The 24,799-nt window shown below is 56.2% G+C and overlaps 1 protein-coding gene across 1 annotated transcript; it reads left to right on the top strand.

Annotated features, from left to right (window-relative positions):
* Nucleotides 1-2,415: 2,415 nt before the first annotated feature.
* Nucleotides 2,416-24,630, top strand: CDHR2 (cadherin related family member 2). Its single transcript, XM_058677410.1, has 31 exons — nt 2,416-2,478; nt 2,716-2,784; nt 4,919-5,058; nt 5,185-5,238; nt 6,828-6,917; nt 8,729-8,818; nt 9,362-9,484; nt 9,590-9,736; nt 9,830-9,905; nt 10,013-10,128; nt 10,220-10,453; nt 11,672-11,827; nt 11,919-12,080; nt 12,324-12,385; nt 13,778-14,021; nt 14,446-14,685; nt 17,645-17,714; nt 17,854-18,456; nt 19,397-19,468; nt 19,830-19,879; nt 21,054-21,205; nt 21,351-21,459; nt 21,556-21,644; nt 22,018-22,086; nt 22,205-22,282; nt 22,366-22,426; nt 22,506-22,630; nt 23,036-23,149; nt 23,231-23,308; nt 23,470-23,527; nt 24,448-24,630. The coding sequence occupies exons 1-31, from the start codon at nt 2,427-2,429 to the stop codon at nt 24,583-24,585; spliced, it is 3,921 nt and encodes a 1,306-aa protein (XP_058533393.1). The 5' UTR covers nt 2,416-2,426; the 3' UTR covers nt 24,586-24,630.
* Nucleotides 24,631-24,799: the final 169 nt, after the last annotated feature.

The raw sequence follows: 24,799 nt of genomic DNA, 5'->3' as shown, positions 1-24,799 counted from the left end.
CCCATTGGCATACGTGTATGTTGGTTCTGGGGGCAAGTCAGGCTGAGCTAAGCTTCAGCACCCATGGGTGTGCATTACAGTCAGATGGGATGTGAGACAGACCAGGCGAGGCCACAGCACATGCAGAGACTTGGGCTAGGAGTGGGTCTGGTGGGTGTTATTGGGGCCATCCTTATTAGACCACACCACCTACTGGTATGTGTGAAGACCAGGCCTGTGGTAGGCTGGGTTGGGCTAGGCTGGGTTACAGCACCCATCAGTTTGCGTGAGCAATGGGGCTGGGGGAAAAACTGACCAGGCAGCTGCATTTACCAGTATGTGTGCTGGCTGGTGCAGGTGATGGACTGAACCTGGCCCTGCACTGGCTGGCACACACACAGGAGTCAAGTCTGAGGTCACCCCAGGTGAGGTTTCTTGAGGACTTCCCAACTAGATGGCTAGACTTAAACCCTGGCCACAAGGAAATTACAATGTATGTGGTCCGACCTTGGAGTACATGTATTAGGACTGGGCCTCCTCAGTTACTGATGCCTGTTCAATGGGCTCTTCTGAATGAGCTTTGAGCAAGGATCTGGGTCTGCGGATACACTAAAGGCAGACTTGGTCAGCTAATAGGCCTTGGAAGGATTTTCTCAACCCTGGTGCAACAAAACCAACAATATCTCAGAACTATCAAAGCCATTCAAATAACACCCTTGGAACATTCTTCCCCACATCAGGGTCCCTAGGGCATCATCAAATGACTGTCCCCACCCCTGGGTGCTGATGTAGTTTGATAGCAAGGAGTGTTCCCCTTCCCACACAGCAGACACAAGAGAAAACAATTGAAATATTTGTCTCACCCTCCTTTCTCGGTACCTGACCCTCCCTACCCTCATCGGAGAGGGTGCTTCCCGCTCAGCTATTTAAGCAATAGATCAGAAAAAAAATTCAATAAAAATAGAATGAGTGGGATTTTCATTTAGCTTCATGGTTCAGATGCCAGTTATACATGTCCCTTGTAAGGGTTCCTTGGCCTGAGTCCCGGCCCTGGCTCCTGACCCCAGGTTCCTGCAAACACAGACCCTGGCAGGCAGTGGGCTTGGCTTAAATGGTTAGACTCCTGCCATCCATGCAGGAGACCTGGACTGAATTCCTGGCTCCTGGCCTCAGCCCAGCCCAGCCCTGACTGCTGTGGCCATTTGGGAGGACTGAACCAGCAGATGGCAGCTCTGCTTGTCTCTCTGACTCTAGAATGGCAAATAAAGAAATTAAATCAAAAAGGGACAGAGTCGGAGGTCATCAGACAGCAGGGTGGGCAAAGGCACTGCAGAAGACGGAAGTGTGAGGGCGGAGGCTGTGGGGCTGAGGGCAGAGGTGTTGTGTGGGACGGTTGCACATCAAGGAAGTGGGACGTCCTTGCAAAGCCTCTTAGGGAACTTCCGGCTCTGGCCATGGGGGCTTTTGATGGCTACTTAGCAAGACAGCGGCATCACTGGCTTGCATAGGGCTGGACAGGGTGGGTCAGAGACCCAGAGGGCTGAGGGTGGCGAGCCCTGGGTGAGGGTGGACTTGGAGACAAGTGAAGGAGGCCATCCTGAATAGGTGGCGTTGAGGGTGATGAGGGGGAAGAACCTCGGCCTTTGCTGTTATTTCACGGTCAAGGTTTGGGCAAGGCCAACTCCGGAAGTCGGTCTCTTTCTTTCCCCTCTTGTTGCCTCCTGGGCCACTGGCTGTGGTGATGCTGGGACAGGAGGCAGAGGGGCAAGGCAGGGTACGTGCCGCTGCAGGTGCTTGGCCGGGGCTCGTCCCGTTGCTGCCCTTGGAGTTCTGGTGGAGTTCATTCACAGACAGCGGTATGGAGGAGCCAGCACACAGGGTGATGACTGAGCAACAGGCATATAAACACACTTGGGGCAGGGAGCAAAGAACAAAACCCTGGGGGAGCCCAGTCTCCCACCACCCCTACCCCCAGTGTAATAACACCACTGTCTCTTGGGGCCAAAGAGCCTAGGCGATACAAATCAGAGACCCCCCTCTTCTTTTTGTAAACCAACAATAGCTTGTGACACAAGATGGCCAAGGCAGGGTTTTCTCAAGGGTGACTTCCCAGCTGCCCATTGAAAAATCCTTCCCAAACTTATCCAGCCAGGAAACCCTCTTGCTGGGGGGCGGGGGGCAGGGCTCCAGGGAACACTGCAACAGTGTCTGTCCCATGGGTCAGTGAGTGAGCAGTGGGCTCTTACCTACCCAGAATCCCTGGTCACAGCCCATCTCTGGACCCCTTGAGACTATCTGGAGTGTCAGGCAAGGTGGTCAGAGGGTGATGTGTCCCTGGGACGGGTTCAGGACTTGGCCCAGGTGCAGGTGGGAAGCTCTCCATGGAGGGAGGCGTGGGAACAGATACCACTCACTGACACCTCTTCTTGCAGGTCCCTCCAGACGTGATGGCCTGGCTGTGGCTCTCCTGCTTTCTGCTTTCTGCCCTCATGGCACCTGGTAGGTGGCTCCCCTCCCTGAGCAGAGGGTTGCTAAACTGGGGACCCGCCCCCCGCCCTCGGCAGGGACCCTTGGGAGGGGAGGGAGTGGTCCCTTCCCTGGCTGGCTCTGATATGGCTATCTTGGGGGAAGAATCCAGGCCTGGGCCGGGAGCTGGACAGAGGCTGGTGTCTGGGGGAGCAGGAAGGATCGGGCTCCGCGGGGGCGCCTGAGTATTCCAGCTCTGTGTTCTTGCAGGGGCAGCCAACACGGCCCCATCATTCCAGAACAGTCTTTTTATGGTGCTGCCTGAGGACCTGCCAGTGGGTGAGTAATGCTCCCTGTGCTACATGGTGCCCAGCTTTTACCCATTATAGCCATTATACCCATTATAGCAGGGGCTTCCACGCAGGCTTGTCCTTGTCCCCACAGCCCTGTGGGTCACCCTGGGGTCCAACAGACCAGAGGGGCTTGCCCAGTCCCCAAGCTTTGCTTTCTTCTTTTATTTATTTATTTAATTCATTTTGGGGTTATTTGTTTATTTGAAAGGCAAAGCTACAGAGAAGAAGGTTCAGAGGCAAAGAGAGAGATTTTTCATCTGCTGGTTCATTTCTCAAATGGTTGCAAAGACCTGGGTTAGGAAGCTAGGAGCCAGAAGCTTCTTCTGGGTCTCCCACGCGGGTGCAGGGTCCCAAGGCTCTGGGCCGTCCTCTGTTGCTTTCCCAGGCCACAAGCAGGGAGCTGGATGGAAAGTAGAGCAGCCAGGACTCAAACTGGCTCCCACAGGGGATGTCAGCACCACAGGTGGGGAAAGGCAGTTATGTAAAAGAGGAAACTGACTTGAAGAACTATCATTAACAACAAGGTCACGGTGGTGGTGCAGGTGTGAGGAAGATGAGGCTTCTGGTCCAGGGTGAAGCCAGAGGAGCTGGTTCTGATGACACAGGCCAGGGAGGCAGGAACTGTTTGTTGGGATCCCAAAGAACAGTGGCTAAACCCCAGGTTCTGCTTCCTTAGGCAGGATCCTGGCGCCAGGCACCTGCGGGCATCGGCCGTCTCCGGGCTCTGTCAGACTCTGCCAGCTCTGCCAGCTCTGTCACAATGCCAACCCCTATTATGTAGCCTGTGTTTTTTGTTTCACATACATTTTTTTCTGGCAGATATCTTGAATCACCATTCTTTCCACATACATGTCAATGGTCATGCGCAAATGTAGTCATCTCTTGCTATCCACAGGGGACTGCGTCAGGAACCCCTGCGGGTATCAAAACTCAGTTAGAGCCCTAGAAGAAGCTCCTGGCTCCTGGCGTTAGCCAGGCACAGCCCAAACTGCTGTGGTCATTTGGAGAGTGAACCAGCAAATGGACGATCTCTCTCTCTCTCTCACTGCCTTTCAAATAAATAAAATAATTTTTAAAAAATGACCCTCTTGAGATAAGGAAATGTGATGCAGGCATCGGTGGCTTCTTTTAAATTGAAGATTTATTTATTTATATTGGAAAAGCAGATATACAGAAAGAAGGAGAGACAGAAAGAAAGATCTTTTATTCACTGTTTCTTGCCCCAAATGGCTTCATTGGCCAGAGCTGAGCCAATCTGAAGCCAGGAGCCAGGAGCTTCTTCCGGGTCTCCCAAGCAGGTACAGGGTCCCAAAGTTTTTGGCCACTCTCTACTGCTTTCCCAGGCCACAAGCAGGGAGCTGGATGGGAAATGGAGCAGCCGGGATACAAACTGGTGCCCATATGGGATGCTGGGCATGCAAGGTTAGGACTTCAGTTACTAGACTGTTGTTCCGGGCCTTGACAGGGATGGCTCCTTAGCAGGATGCCGGAGTCGTGGGCTCCAGAGGTGGCCCCGCAGAGGCCGAGGGGCTGACTCTTGTGGGTCTGATGAACCTGTGAAATGGCCCTTTCGAGCTGGAGAGGGGATGGCCTTGTGTCAGTCAGTGCCCCTCCCCGCCGTGTTTCAGCTGCTCTCTGCCCAGGATTCTGCAAAAGCCTGGAACTCCAGGGAGAACAGCAGTACGTGCCGCTTTGGTTAACTGGAGTAGAGTTCTGGAAGGTTCCAGGCAAGCTCTTGAGGCAAAAGGAAGGGTAAAAAGAGGTTCTTAGCCCCTAACTGGAGGAAGCAGCTAGCAGGAAATCTGGAACTCATGAACTCCAGCCGGAATTAGTCTTGTCTCGACCAAGCCAGTGTTGTGATTCCAGGCAGGGCCTGGGCTTGGCCAGGGATTGGGGGAGGAGGGTACCCCACCGACAACATCCCGGGATACCTTCTCAAAATGAAACAAAACAACAACAACAAAACAAAACTCAAAATGCTGTAATCAAGAGGCTTCTGAGTAAACAGGTACCCCAAAGTCAGCAGTAATGGGCTGGGGACGCCCCAGATTTCCAGTGGTGCCCTGGCCAGCTAGGCAGCCAGCCTGGACGACCATGAGTTTGGGTGTTCTCTGTCCCAGGCAACAAGGCCTTCCAGCTGAATGCGACCGACCGGGATGGAGACACTCTGACCTATGGGGCCAGCGGTTTCTACGCCTACTTCTTCAATGTCAACTCATCCTCGGGGGAGATGACCCTGGCAAGCCCTCTGGACTATGAGGTAACGGGTACACCATGAGGTGGCGAGGGGGTGGCACTCCACAGCCAGCGACCCGGTGGTAGGCACCCCACCTCAGGTCCCACCCGAGTAGTGGCTCATGCCTTGTCCTTGTCCCTGGCCTCACAGACACAGAGCCGGTTCAGTATCACCATCTCCGTGAGTGACGGCTATAACAACCCGGTGAGTGGCGCACGTGACAGGGGAGGGCACGGTGGTCCCCAGCCTGGGGGTCCACCCGACCATGTCACCTTCCCCAGATGGGGTGGGGGAGAGTGCACCAGTTAACACAAGATCAAGACAGCACCTCTATCCTCTGCACCACACCAGCCTCATCGATGTTGATTCGTACCAAAATCCACTTGTCCACCTTTTTGTCACATTTTCATGAGTTCAGTATTATTCAATTCTATAAATAGATTGCTCATATTGCAACTAGAAAATTGATTCTATTAGTTCATGTTAATATAAATGGCTAGTTTCCATTGTTCTAAATATTGCTTGAAGGAAAAAGCAAGTGCATTGTGGCACAGCGGGTTAAGCCTCCACCTGAGATGCAGGAGATCAGTTTGGCTCTGACTCCCGTGCTTGCCATCCAGTTCCTCGCTGATGCGCGTGGGAGCCAGCAGATGACGAGTCAAGCACCAGGGCTCCTGCCAAGCACGTGGGAGACCTGGATGGAGCTGCTGGCTTCTGATTTCAACCTGGCTCAGCTCTGGCTGCTGAGGCCATGTGTAGAGTGAACCAGCTGATGGAAGACCTCTCTCTTTTCCTTTCAAATAAATACATGAATGAATGCTTGCCTGTCGGGGCAGGCATGTAACCCGTGCAGGTGAGGGGATCTGCGTGCCCCGCGGCGGAGTCCCTGGGCTCCATGCTCAGCCGCACGCCTGCAGACTCCAGCTGTTGGCGAGTGCGGATCCTGGGAGGCCGTGGTTAACATGGTCCTGCCGCCTACGTGGGAAGCCTGGACTGAGCTTCTGGCTCCTGGTTCCTTCAGTCCCTCCCCGGCCCGGCCTCGTGCACAGGTGCACTTGGGGAATGAGCCAGGGACAGGAGTGCACTTTCACACTCAAAACAAAAAAAGTGTCAATGATGTCTGACCCCAGGGCCTTCAAGGTGCTTGCCTTCAGTTTCTTTGGCTGAATGTGTTGCTATCTATGCTTGTATTTATTTCCTTTTTTGAAAAGATTTATTTATTTGAAAGTCAAAGAGGGGAAGGGAGAGAGAGAGAGCTCGCATCAGGTGGTCATCGCCCAGATGGTTGCAACAGCTGGGGCTGGGTCAGGCTGCAGTCAGGAGCCAAGAGCTTCTCCCAGGGCTCCCACGTGTCAAGGGTCAGCTGATCTGAAACCAGGAGCTTCTCCCGGGTCTCCCATGCAGGTGCAGGGTACCAGGGCTTTAGATCATCTTTGACTGCTTTCCCAGGCCACAAGCAGGGGGCTGGAAAGGAAGTGGGGCCACGGGGAGCGGAACTGGTGCTCATATGGGACACTGGCAGTTGAAGGAAGAAGATTAGCCAATTGAGTCATTGAGCCAGATCCAGCTGCAGTTTCTAAAGTGTGTCCAAAGAGTACGCATGTTTCTAGAACAGGGAAGGCACACTTGAGATTTCTAAGGGATTACCTAATGATGTCTGTAGCTCACCTTCAAGTGACTCAGAAAACAGAGAGAACATCATAGATCGGTCGGGAGAAGGGCACGGGGTGCTTGGCTCTTGTCTGACACTTCTGGCATTTTGAATCACCATTTTGGGGCTTTGTCACCTGCAGGTACAGAGGGAAATGATTGTGATCGTTGAGGACAGAAACGACAACGCGCCCATTTTCCAGAACACTGGATTCTCCACCAACATCAGTGAGGTGACATTTGCCTCCGTGGCGTGGGGAGACCCCAAAGCACTGCTCAGAACAGACCCAGCTGGGGGAGGGGGCACAAAGAACCAGGAAAATCCTGTCCTGTGGGAAGGGGTGGCTGCGGGAACCAAACCTAGGGCGAGTGGAAATCCGCCGGCCACTGCTGCACCTTGTGGCCATATTGGATCACAACACCTTCAGTTATAGAATCGACACTGACACAGAGGGGGTCATGTGACCTCTGGCTGAAGGCATGGTTACATCCGGGCTCTTGAGCCATGTCCCTAGGAAGATCCCTTTCTCCAGCCTCTTGCCCTGCACCCCTGGGTGCCTCCACCTCCGGGGACAGCCATCAGTTCTCCCTGGTAATTCCAGGCTCACATCCCACGGACTTTGCAGCTTCCACGGAAGCACTGTCCGTCTCTTTCTCAGAGGTCCTAGTCAACACGCCAGGCTGACCCTCATTGCTTAGCACTGTGTGGCCTGTGCCCACCCCTGAGCCAACATGGGATGGCAGAGGGTCCCCCATAGTCGCTGCCAACAGCCTAACACCCCATTGTGAGTCTTCATTACTCTATGCTGTGGAGAACTGAGGCCAGGATGAGGCTGGTGAGGTACTGTCCTAGGTACTGAAGTGGCCTGGCTCCCAGATGGCCCTGGTTGCTGCCTGCAGAGGCTCCCATTCTAGTGAAGGGCAGAGACAGAAACCAGCGAGACATAACAGGTTTATTGCAGTTGGTGTTACGCTCTTTGGAGATTATTTGGCGGGGAAGAGTGAAAGCAGCGAGTGCGCAGCGGGCCGCCTCTCTGGGCTGGTGACCTCTGAAGGGAACAGGAACTGGCCGTGACATCCTGTCGGGAAAGGATGCTTCCGGCAGGTGCACAGGTCCTGAGGTGGGAATGAGCTCGGCCAGCTCAGCTAGAGGAGAGTGAGGAAGCGGTGAGGTCCTAGAGAGGAGTTGGGGCAGCAGCCTGACCCAGAGGGACCCTGGAAGCAGTCTGGACCATATTCTGGACAGCACGTGGGGATGCTTGGAGAACTTCAGGCACAAGATGGGTGTGTTGTGATTCACAATTTCCAAAGGTTTCAGTGGCAAGGAAGGCAGCAGGTATTGCAGCACAATGGGGTAGCCTACTCCTGGGATGCTGGCATCCCACAATGGAGTGCCTGGTTTGAGTCCAATCCAGCATCCTTCCAGTATGTTCCAGGAGGCAGCAGGTGTTGGCTCAAATACTCAGAGCCCTGCCACCACCTGGGAGACCCGGGCGGAATTCTGGCTCCTGGCTTCAGCCTGGCCCAGCAGGCTTGTGCAGGTGTCTGGGGGAGCAAACTCATGGGAGGAAGCTCTCTCCCTCCTTCCCTCTACCTTTCAAATAGATGCAAAATAAATAAGCCCTAAGATAAGCAAACGATCTCCTTGGCCTCTGTAAGTAGGCAGCAAGGCTGTGGACAGGAGCCCAGGAGCAAAATTCTCCCCCAAAACGATAAGCTCTTACAGGACGCTGAAATCAAGGGTCATGGGTAATGGAGAGGTCAGAGGGATGTTTGAGGAGGCGAGTGGCCCAGCCAGGGTGAGTTCTAAAATGTTCCTTCATCCGGGTCCTGAGGGGTTCTTCAATCACAAGCCATCTCAGCTGGTGGTGAGTGGAGGGGAGTGAGGGGTCCTCTCCCAGCTGCTTCCACAGGCCTGGTCCCAGAGCCAACTTAGACCTGTTGGAAGGAAGAGGGAGCAGGGTCTCTGGGGTTGAAGCCCAGCCGCGGAGCTTGAAGCACCAGCGATGGGCCTGAGCCCCTGGGTGATCAATTCTTCTTGCAGACCCTGCCGGTTGGTTCCCTGGTGTACTCGGTGCTGGCCGAGGACAAAGACACCGGGAGTTCGGGGATCGTGGTGTACACCTTAAAGGAGGTGGGTGAGGGTCCTCGAGGGTGGGCATAGGGTCCTTGGTAGGTGGCCTGAGGCCTGCGCGCAGCCACCAGAGGGCAGCATCCGCACAGACAACCCACAGGGCCAGTCATGCGCTTTGGCGCTGGCCCCAGTCCTGGTCTCCCAGTGCTGCCCAGCTATGGGCGGAGGCTTCTCACTCTCCTGCTCAGAGCGCTGTCTGGGGCCTTGATGCAAACCCGCGTCTCTGCACCTGGAGGCTGATGCGGGAGAGGGGATGGAGGCTGGGGCTGGCTGCCCAGGTCACACAGCCAATAAGGGGAGGGTGAGCCCAGGCCTCAGGAGGGCCAGTTTGCTGATGGCAGCTGCATCTGTCCAGCACTAGCAACGTGTCCAGCCCCTCTCTTGTCCCAGGCCACTGAGGTCCTCTAGTCAGCCCCTTTCCTGGAAGTGGATGTCAAGGCTGGTCAGTTGGTGGCACGGTTGGGATTCTGTCCCACGTCTCTCAGAGCACAGTCAGAGCCAGGGCTGTCTGAGACAGCTTGTCTGTCCCGTGTTCTGCCACAGATCATCCCCAGCACTGCAGACAGGGACCTCTTCTACATCCTGGACAACGGCTCCATCATACTCAATGGCAGCCTCAGCTACAATAACAAGAGCGCCTTCTACCAGCTTGAATTGGTGGCCTGTGTGAGTTGCAGGTGGAAGTTGCGAGGGGAGGGGTGGTGGTGGCAGGAGTGTCCACACTGCACCCTGGCCCTGGCCTGGGCTCACACCAAGGCCATCTCCCTGCAGGACTCAGGTGGCTTGCTCCAAGACGTCAAAACCGTCCAGTGCTCCTCGCCTGTCTTCCTGTCCATCACGGTGATCGACCAGCCTGACCTTGACCCGCAGTTCATCAGGGACTTCTACTCGGCCTCTGTGGCTGAGGACACGGCCTTGGTGTGCTTGGGGGTCCTGGGTCTGGGGGGTTTGGAGGGAGGTGAACGGGGGGCACTGAGTGAGGGCTGCTGACCAGGGAGGCTCTCATGCCAGGGGACCTCGGTGCTGAGGGTGGAGGCTGTGGACAGTGACAAAGGCGTCAGTGACCTTGTGCTCTACAGCATCTCCAGTGAGTACTGCCATGTTCCCAGGGCGGGGCTGTGGCGAGGGGCTGGTGGACCTGGGTGGGGCTCTCCTGGGCGGTGGAGCCAGACGCTCTGCCTGCCTCCTCACCAGATTCCACAAAGGCTGGGTGGTTTGACATTGGAGCCGATGGGGTCATCAGGGTCAGTGGCCCCCTGGACCGGGAGCAGCTGCTGCAAGAGGATGAGGAGGTGCAACTGCAGGTCACGGTCAGTGAAGGTTCCACTGCCCCCTAGCGGCACCGCTGCTCCCGCCTCTGCTGGCCGCCTCAATCCTTCTGAATTTTGCTGTGCATGGCAGGCCACAGAGAAGAACCTCAATATCTACGGGCAGCAGGCTCAGGCGAGCATCTGGGTCACCCTGGTGGTGACCGATGTCAACGATCACACGCCTGAGTTCTACAGCTGCAACTTCTCAGACTGCACCTTCAGCCCCCAAGAGGTCCAGGTCAACTTCGTGGGTTACGTGGATGAGCACGCCTCCACGCGCATCCCCATCGACGACCTCACCATGGCAGCCTACGACCCAGACAAGGCAGGTGCACGCGGGCAGGGGCAGGAAGGGAGAGGACAGCCAACGACAGGTGCCTGGCAGGGAGGCCAGGGGTAGAGATCGGAAGGGTGAGTGTGGATGGCATTGAGTTGGTGGTTCGTGTTGGCCGTCGGGTTGAGTGGAGAGCGTGGTGATGGGGAGGGTTCTGGGGGTTTGGGAGAGCTGGGCGGTGTGGGGTATGGAGGGCGCCCTGGCAGAGGCTGTGGCGCTGGCTGGGAGATGTGGCTGCGAGTGGGCGGCGATCGGCAGTCCGCGGTCCCCCTGCATATCTGAGGCTTTGCCTTCTGTAACTCCAGTTAACCCAATCAACTGTGGTCTGAAAAGGGGAAGCAGAGAAGTCCAGACATGGTTTTTTTTTGTTTTCGAAAAGATTTAGCTTTTAAAAAATATTTATTTATTTGACAGACAGAATTGCAGAGAGAGGAGAGACAGAGAGAGGAATCCTCCATCTGCTAGTTCACCCCAAATGGACACAACAGCTAGAGCTGGGCCAATCCAGAACCAGAAGCCAGGACCTTCCTCTGGGTCTCTCATGTGGGTGCAGGGGCCCAGGCACTTGGACCATTTTTCGCTGTTTTATCAGGCACATTAGTAGGGAGCAGGATTGGAAGTGGAGCCGCCACTGCTTGAAACAGCTTCCATACGGGCTCCTAGTATCCCAGGCCAAATAACCCGCTACACCCAGTTATTACAATTTTTTTTTTCAAAGAAGAAAAAGAGAAACACACCTAGAGAAAGATGTTCCATTTGCAACAGCCAGATTTGGCGTAAACTGAAGTCAGGAGCCCTACGTTCCTTTTGGGCCTCCCACCCTCTCAAGTGGATGGCAGGGGCCAAAGCTCCTGGGCCGTCCTGTCTGCTTGCCTAGGACATTGGCAGGGGCTGGACTGGTAGCAGAGCAGCTGGGATTTAAAGCAGTGTTCTGATGCTGGTGATGTGACAAATCTCACTGCCTCAACGTGGTCCTGAATTCCTAAGCTGCCATGCTCAGGGCAGTCCCCATGAGATGAGCCCATAGGGGCAGAGTCCAGCCCAGCCTCCTGCTTCTGCTGCTCCAGTCTTTTCAGAGCCCCCCACCCCCAGTTTCCCCAGGCAAGACCCCTAGGCCAGCAAGGCAGGGTCAGCATAGCTCTGTAGCTCCGCTGAGCTCCGCAATGGTTCCTGACCGCTTAGCCGCCACCCCCACCCTGCTTCCCACAGGGCAGAAATGGCACCTTCCAGCTGACCCTGGCAGGGCAAGACGCCAAAGCCTTCAGTGTCTCCCCGGAGCGGGTGGCGGGCTCCGCGGAGGTGCAGCTGCTGGTGCGTGCACCGCAGATGGTAGACTATGAGAACCAGACGGTGATGCTGGTGCAGGTGAGCCGCGCCTGGGGCTGGGGAGGCGGGGACGTGCAGAGGGAGGCCAGGCAGGCTCAGGCCCCAGGGCTGCCTTTGTCTGCGCCCTCAGGTCGTGGCCACCGACTCCGCCAGCCAGAACTCTTCCACCGCACTGGTGACCATCCACATTAGGGACATCAATGACCACAGGCCCTCGTTTCCCCAGAGCTTGTACGTCCTCAGCCTACCTGAGCACAGTGAGGCTGGCTTTGTGGTTACCAGCGACATCCACGTGAGTGACAGTGCACGCAGCAGGGGCAGGCTGGGAGGGAGATCTGCAGTCTGGTGCCCTTCCCAAGTCGGTGGTCTCTGCCGGCACTGGGAGCCTTCCAGCCAGCGTGAGTGTGAGGGTGAGTGTGTGGGGTGGGTGTGGCCGCGCGTGAGGCTGAGCGAGGGGGGGTTCCCAGTGAGCTGTGAAATGCATGCGAGGCAGCTGCTGTAGCACCCACCACATCCCGCCATCTCTACCTCCCAGGCCACTGACCCTGACACGGGCGAGTGGGGCCACATCACCTACAGTCTGCTCCCAGGCAACGGGTAAGGTCTTGGTGGGTTGGGGTCGGGGAGGGTGGCTAAGGGCAGAGAGAATACAGGCTGTCTGGTTAAATTTCCCAGATCACCACAGCAGCCAGGGCTGGGGCAGGATGAAGCCAGGACCCTGGGTTTCCAAGCACATGGCTCACCTTCCCCTGTCCTCCCAGGCATCGGCGGGGAGGTGGGTTAGCCTGAACTGCGGCTCTGATGTGGGATGCTGGGATTGTAAATGTTTAACTTGCTGTGCTATACACTAGCCCCTAAAAAAATGATTTTACAAGTAATGAGTTAATTTGAAAGAGTGCCAAGGACACACACACACACACTTGTCCCTTTCATCCACTGATTCACTCCCCAAATTGTTGCAACAGTCAGGAGTGGGCCAGGCTGGAGCCAGGAGCCCCCTTCTCTGCCAGGTCTCCCACCTGTGTGTAGGGACCCAAGCCCTCGTGCCAGCCTCTGCTGCTTTCCCAGGCACATCAGCAGAAAGCTGGATTGGAAGCAGCGCAGCCAGGCCTCAAACGGGTGCTCTGATGGGACGTGTTTGTCCGGAGCAGCGCCTTAAACTTCTGCGTCACAACGACAGCCCGGTGTGCTCTCTATTGGAATGAACACGGGATTCCATTTTGTGTCACTGTCAGGACATGCCAGAGGCTGGGCAGTTTGCAAAGAAGTTTCTGTAACTCACGTTACTGGCGGTTCATCAGCGTCAGCTGGGGTCTGGCGAGGACTTCGTGACAGACAACCTCTCAGGGGAGGGCCGCAGTCCATGAGGGATCATGGACATTGGGAATCCAGAGAGGAGTCAGTCTTGTGACCACGCACTAGGCCCTGCCCCTTAAAGGTCCTGTAGATGTTGCTGCACTGTGGACCAAGCTTTGCATGGACGAAGCCTTGGGCTGGTGCAATGGCCCAACTGCCTAATCCCCTATCTTCAAGTGCTGGCATTCCATGTGGGCACTGGTTTGTGTCCCCGTTGCTCCACTTCACATGAAACTCCTTACTTGTGGCCTGGGAAAGCAGCAGAGGACAGTTCAAAGCCTTGGGACCCTGCACCCACATGGGAGACTTAGAAGAAGCTCCTGGCTTTGGATTGGCTCAGTGGCAGCCACTGAGGCCAGATGGAAGATCTTTCTCTCTGTGTCTCTCCTCCTCTTTATAAATCTGCCTTTCCAGTAAAAAAATAAAGAATTATAAAACAAATAAACAACCCCCCACAAAACCTGCTAAAACCATAGCAATCAGGATGCCGTACGACCAGGGGCCTTCAGGCAGCTCATGGGAAACATGTTCTCACTGACTTCCCACAAGCTTGTTGAAGAGCCCCACTTGACACGGGACGCGCACGGAGGGCATTCTGTAATCGTCTTTGCTACATCTGGCCACCCTGAGCAGGGTAGACCTCTTTGCAGTGGACGCAGCCTCGGGCACGGTGACGGTGAGGGACGGAGAGCCGCTGGACCGGGAAAGGCAGGCCGTGTACTACCTGACGCTGCAGGCCACGGACGGCGGCAACCTTTCGACTTCCACCTCACTGGAGATCAACGTGCTGGACATCAACGACCACACGCCCCAAGTCAGCGGCTCCTACAATGTCTTCGTGCAGGAGGAGGAGGAGGCGGTCTCCGTGATCATCCAGGTGCGAGACCACCTGCACCCTGGCCTGGCCCTTGCAAAGGCCTGTGGCACGGAAGAGGCTGCTGTGTTCTCGTGCGATGCACCCCAGAGGCCTATCATGACCACACACACACACACACTTTAGAACCATCCAGGCTTCCCACTGAGCTTCCCAACTTGCCTTGAATTCATGCATTTCTGAGGGGTGCTTCCACATGTCTTCCTTCCCACCAGCCTGCCAGTTCTGTGTGGATGATAACTCCCATTTTAAAGCAGGTCGGTTCCCAGCCAGATGCTGGGAGATGAAGCCAGCCCCCTGCTTGAATGGGACCTGAGGCACCTGTGTGGCGCCTCTCCCATGGGAGACCGTGCTCCCCCTGCTGGCTGGCTCCAGGTGCTGCGGCTGCTCAACTGATGTCCTCTGTCTGCTCTGCTCATTCACATAGGCTCAGGACAATGACGAGCCAGAAACCAACAACAGCCGCCTCCTCTACAGCCTGCAGCCTGGCCCCTACAGCCACAACTTCTCTCTGGACCCCGACACAGGGCTCCTCACGAGTGTGAGACCCCTGGACCGAGAGGAAATTGATCGCACCCTGGGGGGACGCATCGTGTTGACCGTACAGGTGGCTGACTGTGGCACGCCTAGTCTCAGTACCGAGGTCAACATCACCATCACGGTGGAGGTAAGGCCTGGCGGGGGTCCACAGCCAGGGCCACGCTGGGAGGCTCCCAAGCAGGTGTCTGCTCTTCCTCCTTCCACAGGAAGAGCCACATACCTGCCCCTTTGCAACAGGGGACTGGCGTGTGGTGGGTCAGGTCCCGAAAGCTAACTTCCTGAGCTGGACTCCTGGCTTGCTACTCCAAGCTGCACGTGGCTGGCAGCGTTGGACAGTGTGACCTCAGGGCAGTGGGTGACAGAAGCAGGATGAGGACTTGCAGGCTGTGCCTGGGGAGGGATGGGCCACCAAGGCTGTGCTATCCAAGGTTTGGTCCTGGCTGCCCAAGAGCTGCCAGTGGGGTTGCTGCCCCATCTTGCAGGTGAGCGCACTGAGGCTAACAGAGGCCGGAGCCACATAAGACAAGGCAGAGGGGTACAATCAACTGAGCTGTGCTCACAGCCCCTGAGATGGCGGCTGGTCAGGTGCGCGGAACCAGCGGTACCCCTCCTGGGGAATCACTACCAGAAATTCAGGGGCTGTTCAAACAAGTGCACCGTGACAGTGCTGGTATGTGGCTTCCAAATATTTTTTTTTTGCATCAAAATAAGCATATTTTAATTTCAGGTTCTACAAGCTTTTCTTTATAAGATTTACTTCTTTATTTGAAAGGCAGAGTTACCTAGAGAGAGAGGTCTTCTATTGTTTGTTCACTCCCCAAATGGCTTCACCAGGTAGGGCGGAGCCTTGCTCACTGAAATCAGGTACCAAGAGCTTCTTTGCGGTCACCCACTTGGGTACAGGAGTCTAAGCCCTTGGGCCATCTTCTGCTGTTTTCCCGGCCATAATCAGGGAGCCAAATGGGAAGTGGAGCAGCCGGAAGTGGAACTGGTGCGCATATGGGATGCTGGTACCGCAGGTGGTCACAGTGCTGGCCCCTAGTTTTAAAGATTTATCTTTTTTTTTTTTTTTTTTATTGCAAAGACAGATATATACAGAGAGCAAGAGAGACAGAGAGAAATATCTTCTGTCCGTTGATTCACTCCCCAAATGACCGCAACAGCTGGTGCTGTGCCGATCCGAAGCCAAGAGCCAGGAGCTTCTTCCGGGTCTCCCACATGGGTGCAGGGTCTCAAGGCTTTGGGCTGTCCTTGACTGCCTTCCCAGGGCACAAGCAGGGAGCTGGATGGGAAGTAGGGCTGCCAGGATTAGAACTGGCGCCCATATGGGATCCCAGTGCGTTCAAGGCGAGGACTTTAGCCATTAGGCCATGGTACCGAGCCCCCAATTCTCATTTATTAATGTCTGGAAAGGAGGTGAATCAGAGTCAGAGAAAGGCAGATGAACAAAGCTCCACCCCCTGGTTCACCCCCCAAATGCCCACAGCTGCCAGGGCTAGGCCAAGGCAAGGTCAAAATCGGGGAACTTAATCCAGGTCTCCCATGAGAGCGGCAGGAACCCAAAGACCTGAGCTGTCACTACTGCCTCTCAGCGGCCGTATTAGCCGGGATCTGGAACAGGCTCCATAGTGAGGACCCTCTGATATGGGACACAGGCTTCATATACATATACATATACATTTACATTTACATATACATATACATATACATTTACATATACATATACAGATACATATACGTGTGTATATATATATACACACACACATATAATTTTTATTGGAAAGTCAGATATACAGAGAGGAGGAGAGACAGAGAGGAAGATCTTCTGTCCGATGATTCACTCCCCAAGTGGCTGCAAAGGCCGGAGTTGCGCCAATCCAAAGCCAGGATCCCAGAGCCTCTTCTGGGTCTCCCACGTGGATGCAGGGTCCCAAGGCTTTGGGCCATCCGGACTTTAGCTGCTAGGCTATCACACAGGCCCATGGGGCGCAGGTTTCCTAAGCAGCGTGTTCTTTTAGAAGACCCCTTCCTCCATGTCGCTGAGAGGGAGACAGCTTTGTTCCCCAGCATGTCTGCTTCGTGGTTATGCAGAACATCTGTGACTTCACTTGCCCATAAGCACCAGCTTGCGAGCAGCCGGCTGGGCCAAGGGCACCCCGTCGCCAAGCAGACAGATGCAGGTGTTAGGAGAGAAAGCCCAAGGCACAGTGGGCTCCACCTGGGCTATGGTGGTGACCCAGGCTACAGTCGCGTGAGGGTAGCCAGCAAGGGGAGGCAGGAAACACGGGTGCCCTAGGGCAGGGCCCTGCAGCCTGGCTTGGCCAGCCGGCCGGAGCACAGACCTGGTGCCACAGGGTGAGCGGGTGGAAGAGGGGCTACGGGAAGGAAGCAACAGGGAGGGCCAGGGGAGAGGGGGCTTGTGGGCATGCAGTGGCATTGGTGCCACCACAGTAAGCCTGAGGGTGGGGGAGTGAGGCTGGCCCACACAAGGACACGGGCAGGGCCTGGAACTGTCCTTCTGAGAACCGGGATCTGAATTGCTCGGAGCTGTGATCCAACAGGAAGCAGGTGGCGCTTCTTAGTCTATAGTGGCTACCCAGTGGCCTTGGCTGCTTGGATCTGCACATGTGTAACTTGGGCTGGCTCTCTCCTTGCGTATGTGTGATCTAGAAAAAGGGAGAGACGGAGAACATCTTCCATCCACTGGGTCACTCGCCCAGATGGTTCCTACAGCCTGGGCTGAGCCAGGGAGGAGCCAGGAACCCCATTCTGGGCTCCCACCTGCGTGGGTCATGGGTACTTGATCCCCGTCGCTGTGCTCCCTGGCACATTCGCAGGGAGCTGGATGGGAAGTGGAGCAGCCGGGGCTCAAACTGGTGCTCAGCTACGGAGTGCACAGGTGTCCCAAGCAGGAGGTTCACCTGACAGTGCCAACCCCGGCTGCGCCTCCTCCTGAAGACCTGGAAAGTGGGCAGTGCTCTGTGCGGGGAGAGAGAGAGAACGAGAGAGTGAGCCCCAGGCCTCTGGGAGGTCAAACTCTGAGATTACCCAGAGTCCCGGGTGCTGAGGCCTGTCCCTGCCCACAGGACATCAACGACAACCCGCCTGTCTTCAACCAGTCTAGCTACACATTCTCCGTGATGGAGCAGGATCCAGGTAGTTGCTCATTCAGCCACTCAGCCTGGCCTCACCAGGGCTGCTCTTGAACCCTCCCCGGGCAGGCTCTCCTAAGAGGTGGGTTCCCAGCATGATGGGTAGGTGAGGGGCTCCTCCAAGCTGTGTCCCTGGCCCCCAGGAGCGCTGGTGGGTGTGGTGGAGGCTGAGGACAAGGACCAGACAGAAGTCAACAACCGCATCAGTTTCAGCCTGTCCGGGAGTGGGGTCAACAATTTCATCTTGCAAGGCTCCGTGCTGGGGTCTGGGGTGGCTGCGGGCTCCCTCTGGCTGCCATCCGACCAGAGCCTGGACCACGAGAGCCAGGCTGTCTTCCGTCTGACCGTGAGTGCCGAGAACCTGGGCTCCCAGGGCCTGACGGCCCAGGTGAACGTTACCATAATGGTGCTGGACATCAATGATGAGCCGCCCACGCTGGTGGAAGCCTCGCTCCAGGGCGTGCGTGTGGCCGAGAATAGCTCATTGGACGGCCAGGTGGCTCAGGTGCAGGCCCGGGATGTGGACTCTGATGCCTGGCTACAGATAGAGCTCTTGGCTGTCATCTGTACTAAGGCCGGGGTCGACGTGGGTGACCTGTGCCGTACTTGGTTCTCCATGGACAACGGCTCTGTGTTCGTCAGCCAGAGCAAGGCCATTGACTACGAGGCCTGTGACCTGGTCACGCTGGTGGTGCAGGCCTGCGACCTCAACACGGATCACCGCTTCTCAGCCTGCAGCGACAGAGGTGAGGTGCAGCCTGCGCGGGTGGGCAGCCTAGGTGTCCTGGGATGGAAGCCCAGGCTGGAACCCATGGGTCTGGGTTCAAATCCTGGCTCTAGCCCTTTGTAAGCTGTGGCACTGCCAAAGTCCCCAGCCCCTTCCTAGCTGCCTGGTGGGGTTAGGCAGTGGGTTGAGTGTGACAATGCAACGAGAGACCACACACGAATCATGCAGTGCCGAGCCTGACATATAACAGTAACCAGTAAATGCTGACGTTGTAAAGACACGTGCATGCTTCCAGGCCAAACACGCGTTGACATGTGAGCCAGTTGTGGTGGCAACCATGGTGACTGCTGGCACATACTGAGACCTTACAAGAACCACAAGCTATGCCAGGCACCTGCTGAGCCTGTCCTTATGTTCTTCCTACGCAGCCCAGGGGGGCAGGTGACCCCATCCAGACTTACAGATGGGGAAACTGAGGCAGAGTCTAGGCATTTGAGTGGGTTTTTTTTTTTTTTTTATTTCTATATGAAAGGCAGAGAGACAAACAGAAACAGATCTTCCATTTGCTGGTCCACTCTCCAAATGTCCATCATCCGAGTCTCCCGCTTGGGTAGCATGAGTCTCCTGCGTGGGGGGTCATTCCACATTGCCCTTCAGGATCTACATGAGCAGGAGGCTAGAGTAACACGTGGGGCTGGGACTTACATCCCACAGGCACATGGGCAAGCCCAGTGGTATCTTAGCTGCTGTGTCACATGCCCGCCCAGTGTACCCATGTCAGTATTGGGTTCACAGTCTTGGACCCCTCTCTGGCTCGGTGGCTTTGACAAGCTGCTTAGTTCCCAGAGGGGAAGGAGTGGGGAGGGTGTGGCATGGGGTCGCGTGTGGGAGGGAGGCTGTGGGGAGTGCTCTGGGGTCAGGCCTTCACAGAGCCACAGTCAGCTGCTCTTTGTCTATAGGAAGCCTCGCCATAACCATTGAGGATGTGAATGACAACGCACCTTACTTTGTGCCAGAGAATAAGACTTTCGGTAAGCTGCGGGCCTGGTGTTCAGCCTGCCACACACCTGTTCCCCCTGCCAGGCAGCCCCAGGCTCTCAAGGGACGCTGGAGGAGGAGGAAGCCCTTGACCGCCTCCCTCCAGCTATGCCCCGCTCCATGTTTAGACCTGGGCCAAGCCTCGCCAAGATCTCTGCTCTCAGTTTTGCCGCCTGTTTGTTGGGAGTTGGATGACTTGCTGCCTACCGGCTCAGGGGCGGCTGTAATGGGGTGGGGGGTCTATGCCAGAGAAGCTGAAGACAGGTGTGGTGGGAAAGGGGAAGATTGTGGGCAGCACTGGGCCAGGTGGGCTCTGCCCAAGCCCCCACTGACCCCTTCCTGTCTGACTTTTAGTGATCATCCCAGAACTCGTGTTACCCGGCCAGCAGGTGGCTTCAGTCCAGGTGAGTCCTTCTTTTTGGGAGTCTCGGAGTCATGGGAACCCCAGAGCACATGGGATCCAAGTCTTCAGGTCTTCCTGCTGTTACCCTGGAAGTGTTTGCGTGGAAGCGTTTGTTGGGCTGAGCCAGTAAGCTGCAGCCGCTTGCCTCATGGGTTCCTAGCTTGTGGATGAGTTTTGTATTCACAGAAATTTCGTGACCATCAGTTCCACTTGGCAGGTTCAGTTTCTCTCACTGCCTCAGTCTCCCTGGGTGTGACAGAGAAATCCTACAAAGTAAACGAGTTCCTCATCAGTATGCAGAGCACAATTGCAAAAACATTAGCCGTTTTTGATAGGGCTGCACGCAGGCGTGTTTACCGGAGGGTAAGGGCTGGGAGCCTCCTGCGTTGCCCTGAATCTGGGCCTGGCTGGATCTTACTCACCTGTTAAGCTGACTCACCTCTCAGGGACTCAGTTTACTTCCCCAGCAGGAAGCTGGAGTCATCCAGCAGGTGCTACTCCCCATGCTGTGGCAAGAACATAGGGTGAAGAGACAGATGGGTCTGACCTCTCCCAGCTGAGAGCTGAGTGTGTGGGAATCCCCCAGCCTCGGTCTCCTCTTGTTAGCGAAGCGTAGCCATTTCACCCCAGGAAGACCCATTCAGCTGTGTCGATCAACTCTGTAACTCAACTCCTTTTTGGAATTTGCACACTGGCTCTGGCTTCCCTGCACAGTGGGACTCATGGCCGTATGGATTGATTCTGCTTTTCTGTAAGAGGTGTTAGAATGAACAGAGGTGTGTGTGGCCCTTCCCCTGGCTCAGTTCATGGTCCCCCAGGGGACTCATGGTCACGTTAAGCAGCCCTGAAGGGAGGGACGTCAGGGCAGGTGCCCGGCACACACCATATGCTTAGAACTATGCATTGCCCCACTGAGCATTGTGCGTGGCAGGTACAGCACGATCAGTTGGGATTTGCTCATGGTGCACTGATTTGCAGAGTTGGGGCAGAGATGTGTCCAAATCTAGATTAACAGAACCACCATGCTGCTGATTGGGGAGGGTGGTGGGGTATGCTGGGAAGATTGGCAGGGGCTGGGAGGGGGCCACAGCAACCTCAGGCCTGTTGGAGCTAGGGAGAGAGAGAGGTGTCCAGCTTGGTGCAGCCCCCAGAAGTTGTCCATTCTTGCTCTCAAGGCCAGAGATGATGACTCAGGGACCAATGGGGCCATCAAGTTCAACATTCTGCATGTGAATTTCGTCTCTAACGATGGAACCACGCAGACTTTCCAGAACGTCTTCAGCATTGTTCCCTCCTCAGAGGGCACCGTGTTCACAGGCAGCATTGAGTAACCACGGGCATCGCCCCTCTGTGGAGGCTGGGCAGACTGGGGGATGGGGGCAGGGTAGAGAGGCTCCAAGGGTAGGGAGTGTCCCATTGGGACAGGTGCACACACCAACAGAGCAGCTCTGATGTCCTCCCCTCTTCCGCAGGTTGATGACCAACCTGGATTCCTCTCTACAAGGCACCTACCAAGTGACCGTCCAGGCCCAGGACACACCTTCTGTGGGTTCTGCCCTAGCAACTCAACTCACCCTGAACGTGAGTGCCAGACCCAGCCTCCAGCCCCAGTACCCCTGCCTGTCCCTGGGGCTTGGAATCTCATACCCCACTCCAACCCCTCCCCGCCTTCCACAGCTTTTCACCGTGGACCAGAGCTACCGTGTGAGGCTGCAGTTTTCCATGTACAAGGATGAGGTGGGCGCCAACCTGGAGGCGATTAAAGAGTAGGTCTGGGGGACCAGGAAGGGTGCTGGGGGAAAGAACAGGGCCCTAGAAGCTACTCCCTAAGATCTGAATAAATCATTTCTCAACCTTACCCATAACCTGCATTTGGTCTTGTCCATCTCTCACCCCCCCGTAGCTGTACCACCGTTTGGCGTATGCCCAGCCAAGGGTAGACAGAGGCCTAAGGAGGGCTGCCATGTGCCATTGTATAGGCTGTGCACCGCATAAGGGCATTCTGCTTGCAGCAGAGGGAGCGATTTCCTGTCCTAACTTGTGCAGAAGTGCTCGCTGCTGAGCTGTCCTGTCACTCACATGCAATTCCTAACTGCACTGGCAGAGCCCTGGACTCTGTGACACATGCTCCCTTTGCAGGGCACTGGCCCAAGCCACCAGGACCACTGTGTATGTTGTGCATGTCCAGGACCTGGAATCCATGGCCAGGTGAATGCATGCAAGCCTCCGAGGGTAGAGGGAAGGATGGGAGTGGCAAGCACCTGCTGGTCTAGAACAGGGCAAATGTGCTGTCCCCTCTCCTGGTCCCACCTCTGCTCCTTTCCAGGGCCCGGGCCAATTCCTACATGGATGCTTACTTTGTCTTCCCCAATGGGACGGCACTGATGCTGAACCAACTGAGTTCGTGAGTGGGGCTGTCCTGGGGCGCGGGAGGAGAGCCAGGTGCAGCGATGACCCTGGCTCTGAGCCAGGGTGCTCTCTGGCCAGGATGATCCGCAGTGATGAGGACGCGTTGACAGAGCTGCTGCGGCTGGGGCTCGTGGTGCTGGTGAGTGCAGGCAGGACTGAGGGGCTGTGGGAGCCCGGGACCCCTGCAGCAGCTCACCCTCACGCCCTCTCTCCTGCAGGGCTCCCAGGAGTCCCTGGACTCAGACCAGACGAAGCAGCTCATCATTGTCATCGTGGGACTGGGCGTGGCTCTGGCACTGACCGTTGTGATCGCAACTACGGTCTTCGTGTGTGTGCGGAAGAGGTGCTGTTGCGGGCGCCTGCTGTGGTTCTAGCCATCTCCCTAGATGCTCAGGCAAGGGTGGGGTACGAAGAACTCATCAGGAGGGTGTGTATTCAGTCCCCAGGGGCTTCTGAGATTTCTGTCACTGCCCCGCCCAACCTCAGCTTCTTCCTCTGCCCAGTGAGCATGGCACTCTACAACAGGTGTACAGAGCCACCTGTGGATGATTCCAGGCCTGGCCACTAACTGGCTGCGTGACCTTTGGGAAATCATTGCCCTGCCCTAGCTCTCAGGTCTACCCTCTTGTGGAAGGAGCTAACGCTCTCACTGGTCAAGGTCACGGTAAAGGCACACTCCACTGGGCACACAGTGAGTACACAGCCCAAGTGTGATCCCATCCTCTCTCTTGTCCCCGTTTGTCCATAGTCACCAGAGGAAGCTTCGGGCTATGAAGGCTGCCAAGGAGGCCCGGCAGACAGCAGCAGGGGTGATGTCCTTTGGCTCTGCCATCCCCGGCACTAACATATACAAGACCGAGAAGTGAGCAGGGGTCAAAGGGTGGGTTGGAGACCTGGGGAGATGGGCAGAGGCTGTGGCTGCTTGACTGGACTTTCTCTCCAGGGCTAACCCTATGCTGAACTTATCCGCCAATGACCTGGGTTTGGAGTACCTCTCCTCCAATGACCTAGACCACGTCAGGTAAGCCGTGGCCCTCACAGCCAGGCTGGTGGTGAGGGTGATGATGATGGTGATGACGGTGGAGGTAGGGACGATGGTGGAGATGGTGACGGCGGAAGTGGTCTTGGTCACAGACATGGAGAACCAAGCCTCTTGCCAGTCTGAGCTCTTCCCTCCCACAGCCTCAACTCCCTGGATGACAATTCTGTGGACCTGGACAAGGACAGCCAAGACAAGAAGGTAAGATGGGGGATGAGATGGTAGCCGGGGCTCCTGACTTGAGGTCCGTCTACCTCCAGGGTAGGTGCAGGCCAGGGCTCAGGACACCTGCTGCCTGGAGGCAGCCTCACGTCCCTGCTCCCAGTGCCATTTGGGGCTTTGGCATGGGGTCCAACCCCTGCTCCTCGGCTCCATTTCCCACTATTTACCAGGGACAAGTACAGCCCCAGGGTACAGACAGCCCTTAGGGCGCCCTGAAACAGGCAGTGTGTGTGGGGGGGTGGCTGTTCTTCAATGGGTACTGTGCTACCAGCCCATGGGAGGTCCTCCGTGTATGTGTGTGTGTGTGTGTGTGTGTGTTGGGGGGTGATCACAGAAGAAAAGGGACAGGAAGGGCAGGAGAGGGCCCTTGGTGAGTTTGCACTGTGACCGAGTGTGTGTGTGGGGTGGCCTGGCATGGATGAATTTCGCTCCATCTCATCCCCGAGGCTAACAGAACATGCCCACTTGCTTTAGAGCCAGCAAGAGTGACCCAAACCCTGCTCTGTCCCCAGCTTCCACACCTGTAAAGTGGGGGACAGGCTCCCTCCCGTGGGGCTTTTCAGATGCTGATATATCTTGTCTAGCAAAGCACCTGCTAAGGGGTGCAGGTGGTGGCACTGCACTGGACACACTCCTTGGCACGGGGAGTGCAGCCTGGTGTTCTGCAGATCTGGGCAGGACACCAAGGTGCTGCTGTGCCTGGGTGTTGGGGGGGGAGGACACAGCCAAAGTAGACCCCCCACGGCCACCCCTTCACCTGCGCTTGCCTGGGACCACCCCTGGCCCCAGCTGGGAGACTGAAGCCCCAGGAAGGCAGGCAGGATACCAGCCAGGGAGCCTTCTGGTCCTGGTTTGAGGTCCCGTCCCCTCCTCACACTCTCTCTCCTTCTTCCCCGTAGCAGGAGCTGCCACCGCCCAATCCCCAAGGGCCCTACACAGAGCCCCTGAGCATGCTCCTATCAGCAAGCCAGCCCACAGGAGGCCAGCAGCAGAACCTGTGCTTCACCAACGATGGCCTTGACACCACAGACCTGTGATGGTCGCCTCTCTCCAGGGCTACCTGGGAAGAGGCCTGATCACCGCCCCCCTCCCCCAACTACATCTAACCCTCCCTGGATATGCTAATACATCCTGTTATCAATCACACAGTCTTGGGGAAAGATTTTATTACCAATGTGTACTGTGACAGTTTGTAGCCAAAAATCAAGGCTGGAGGGGTGGGGACAGGGACACTGGTCACAAGGGACTTGT

The sequence above is a fragment of the Ochotona princeps genome, chromosome 19 (genome assembly GCF_030435755.1).
Source record: "Ochotona princeps isolate mOchPri1 chromosome 19, mOchPri1.hap1, whole genome shotgun sequence".
Classification (NCBI taxonomy): Eukaryota; Metazoa; Chordata; class Mammalia; order Lagomorpha; family Ochotonidae; genus Ochotona; species Ochotona princeps.
The sequence above is the reverse complement of the archived record's forward strand: the minus strand, read 5'-3'. Positions and strand labels throughout refer to the sequence as shown.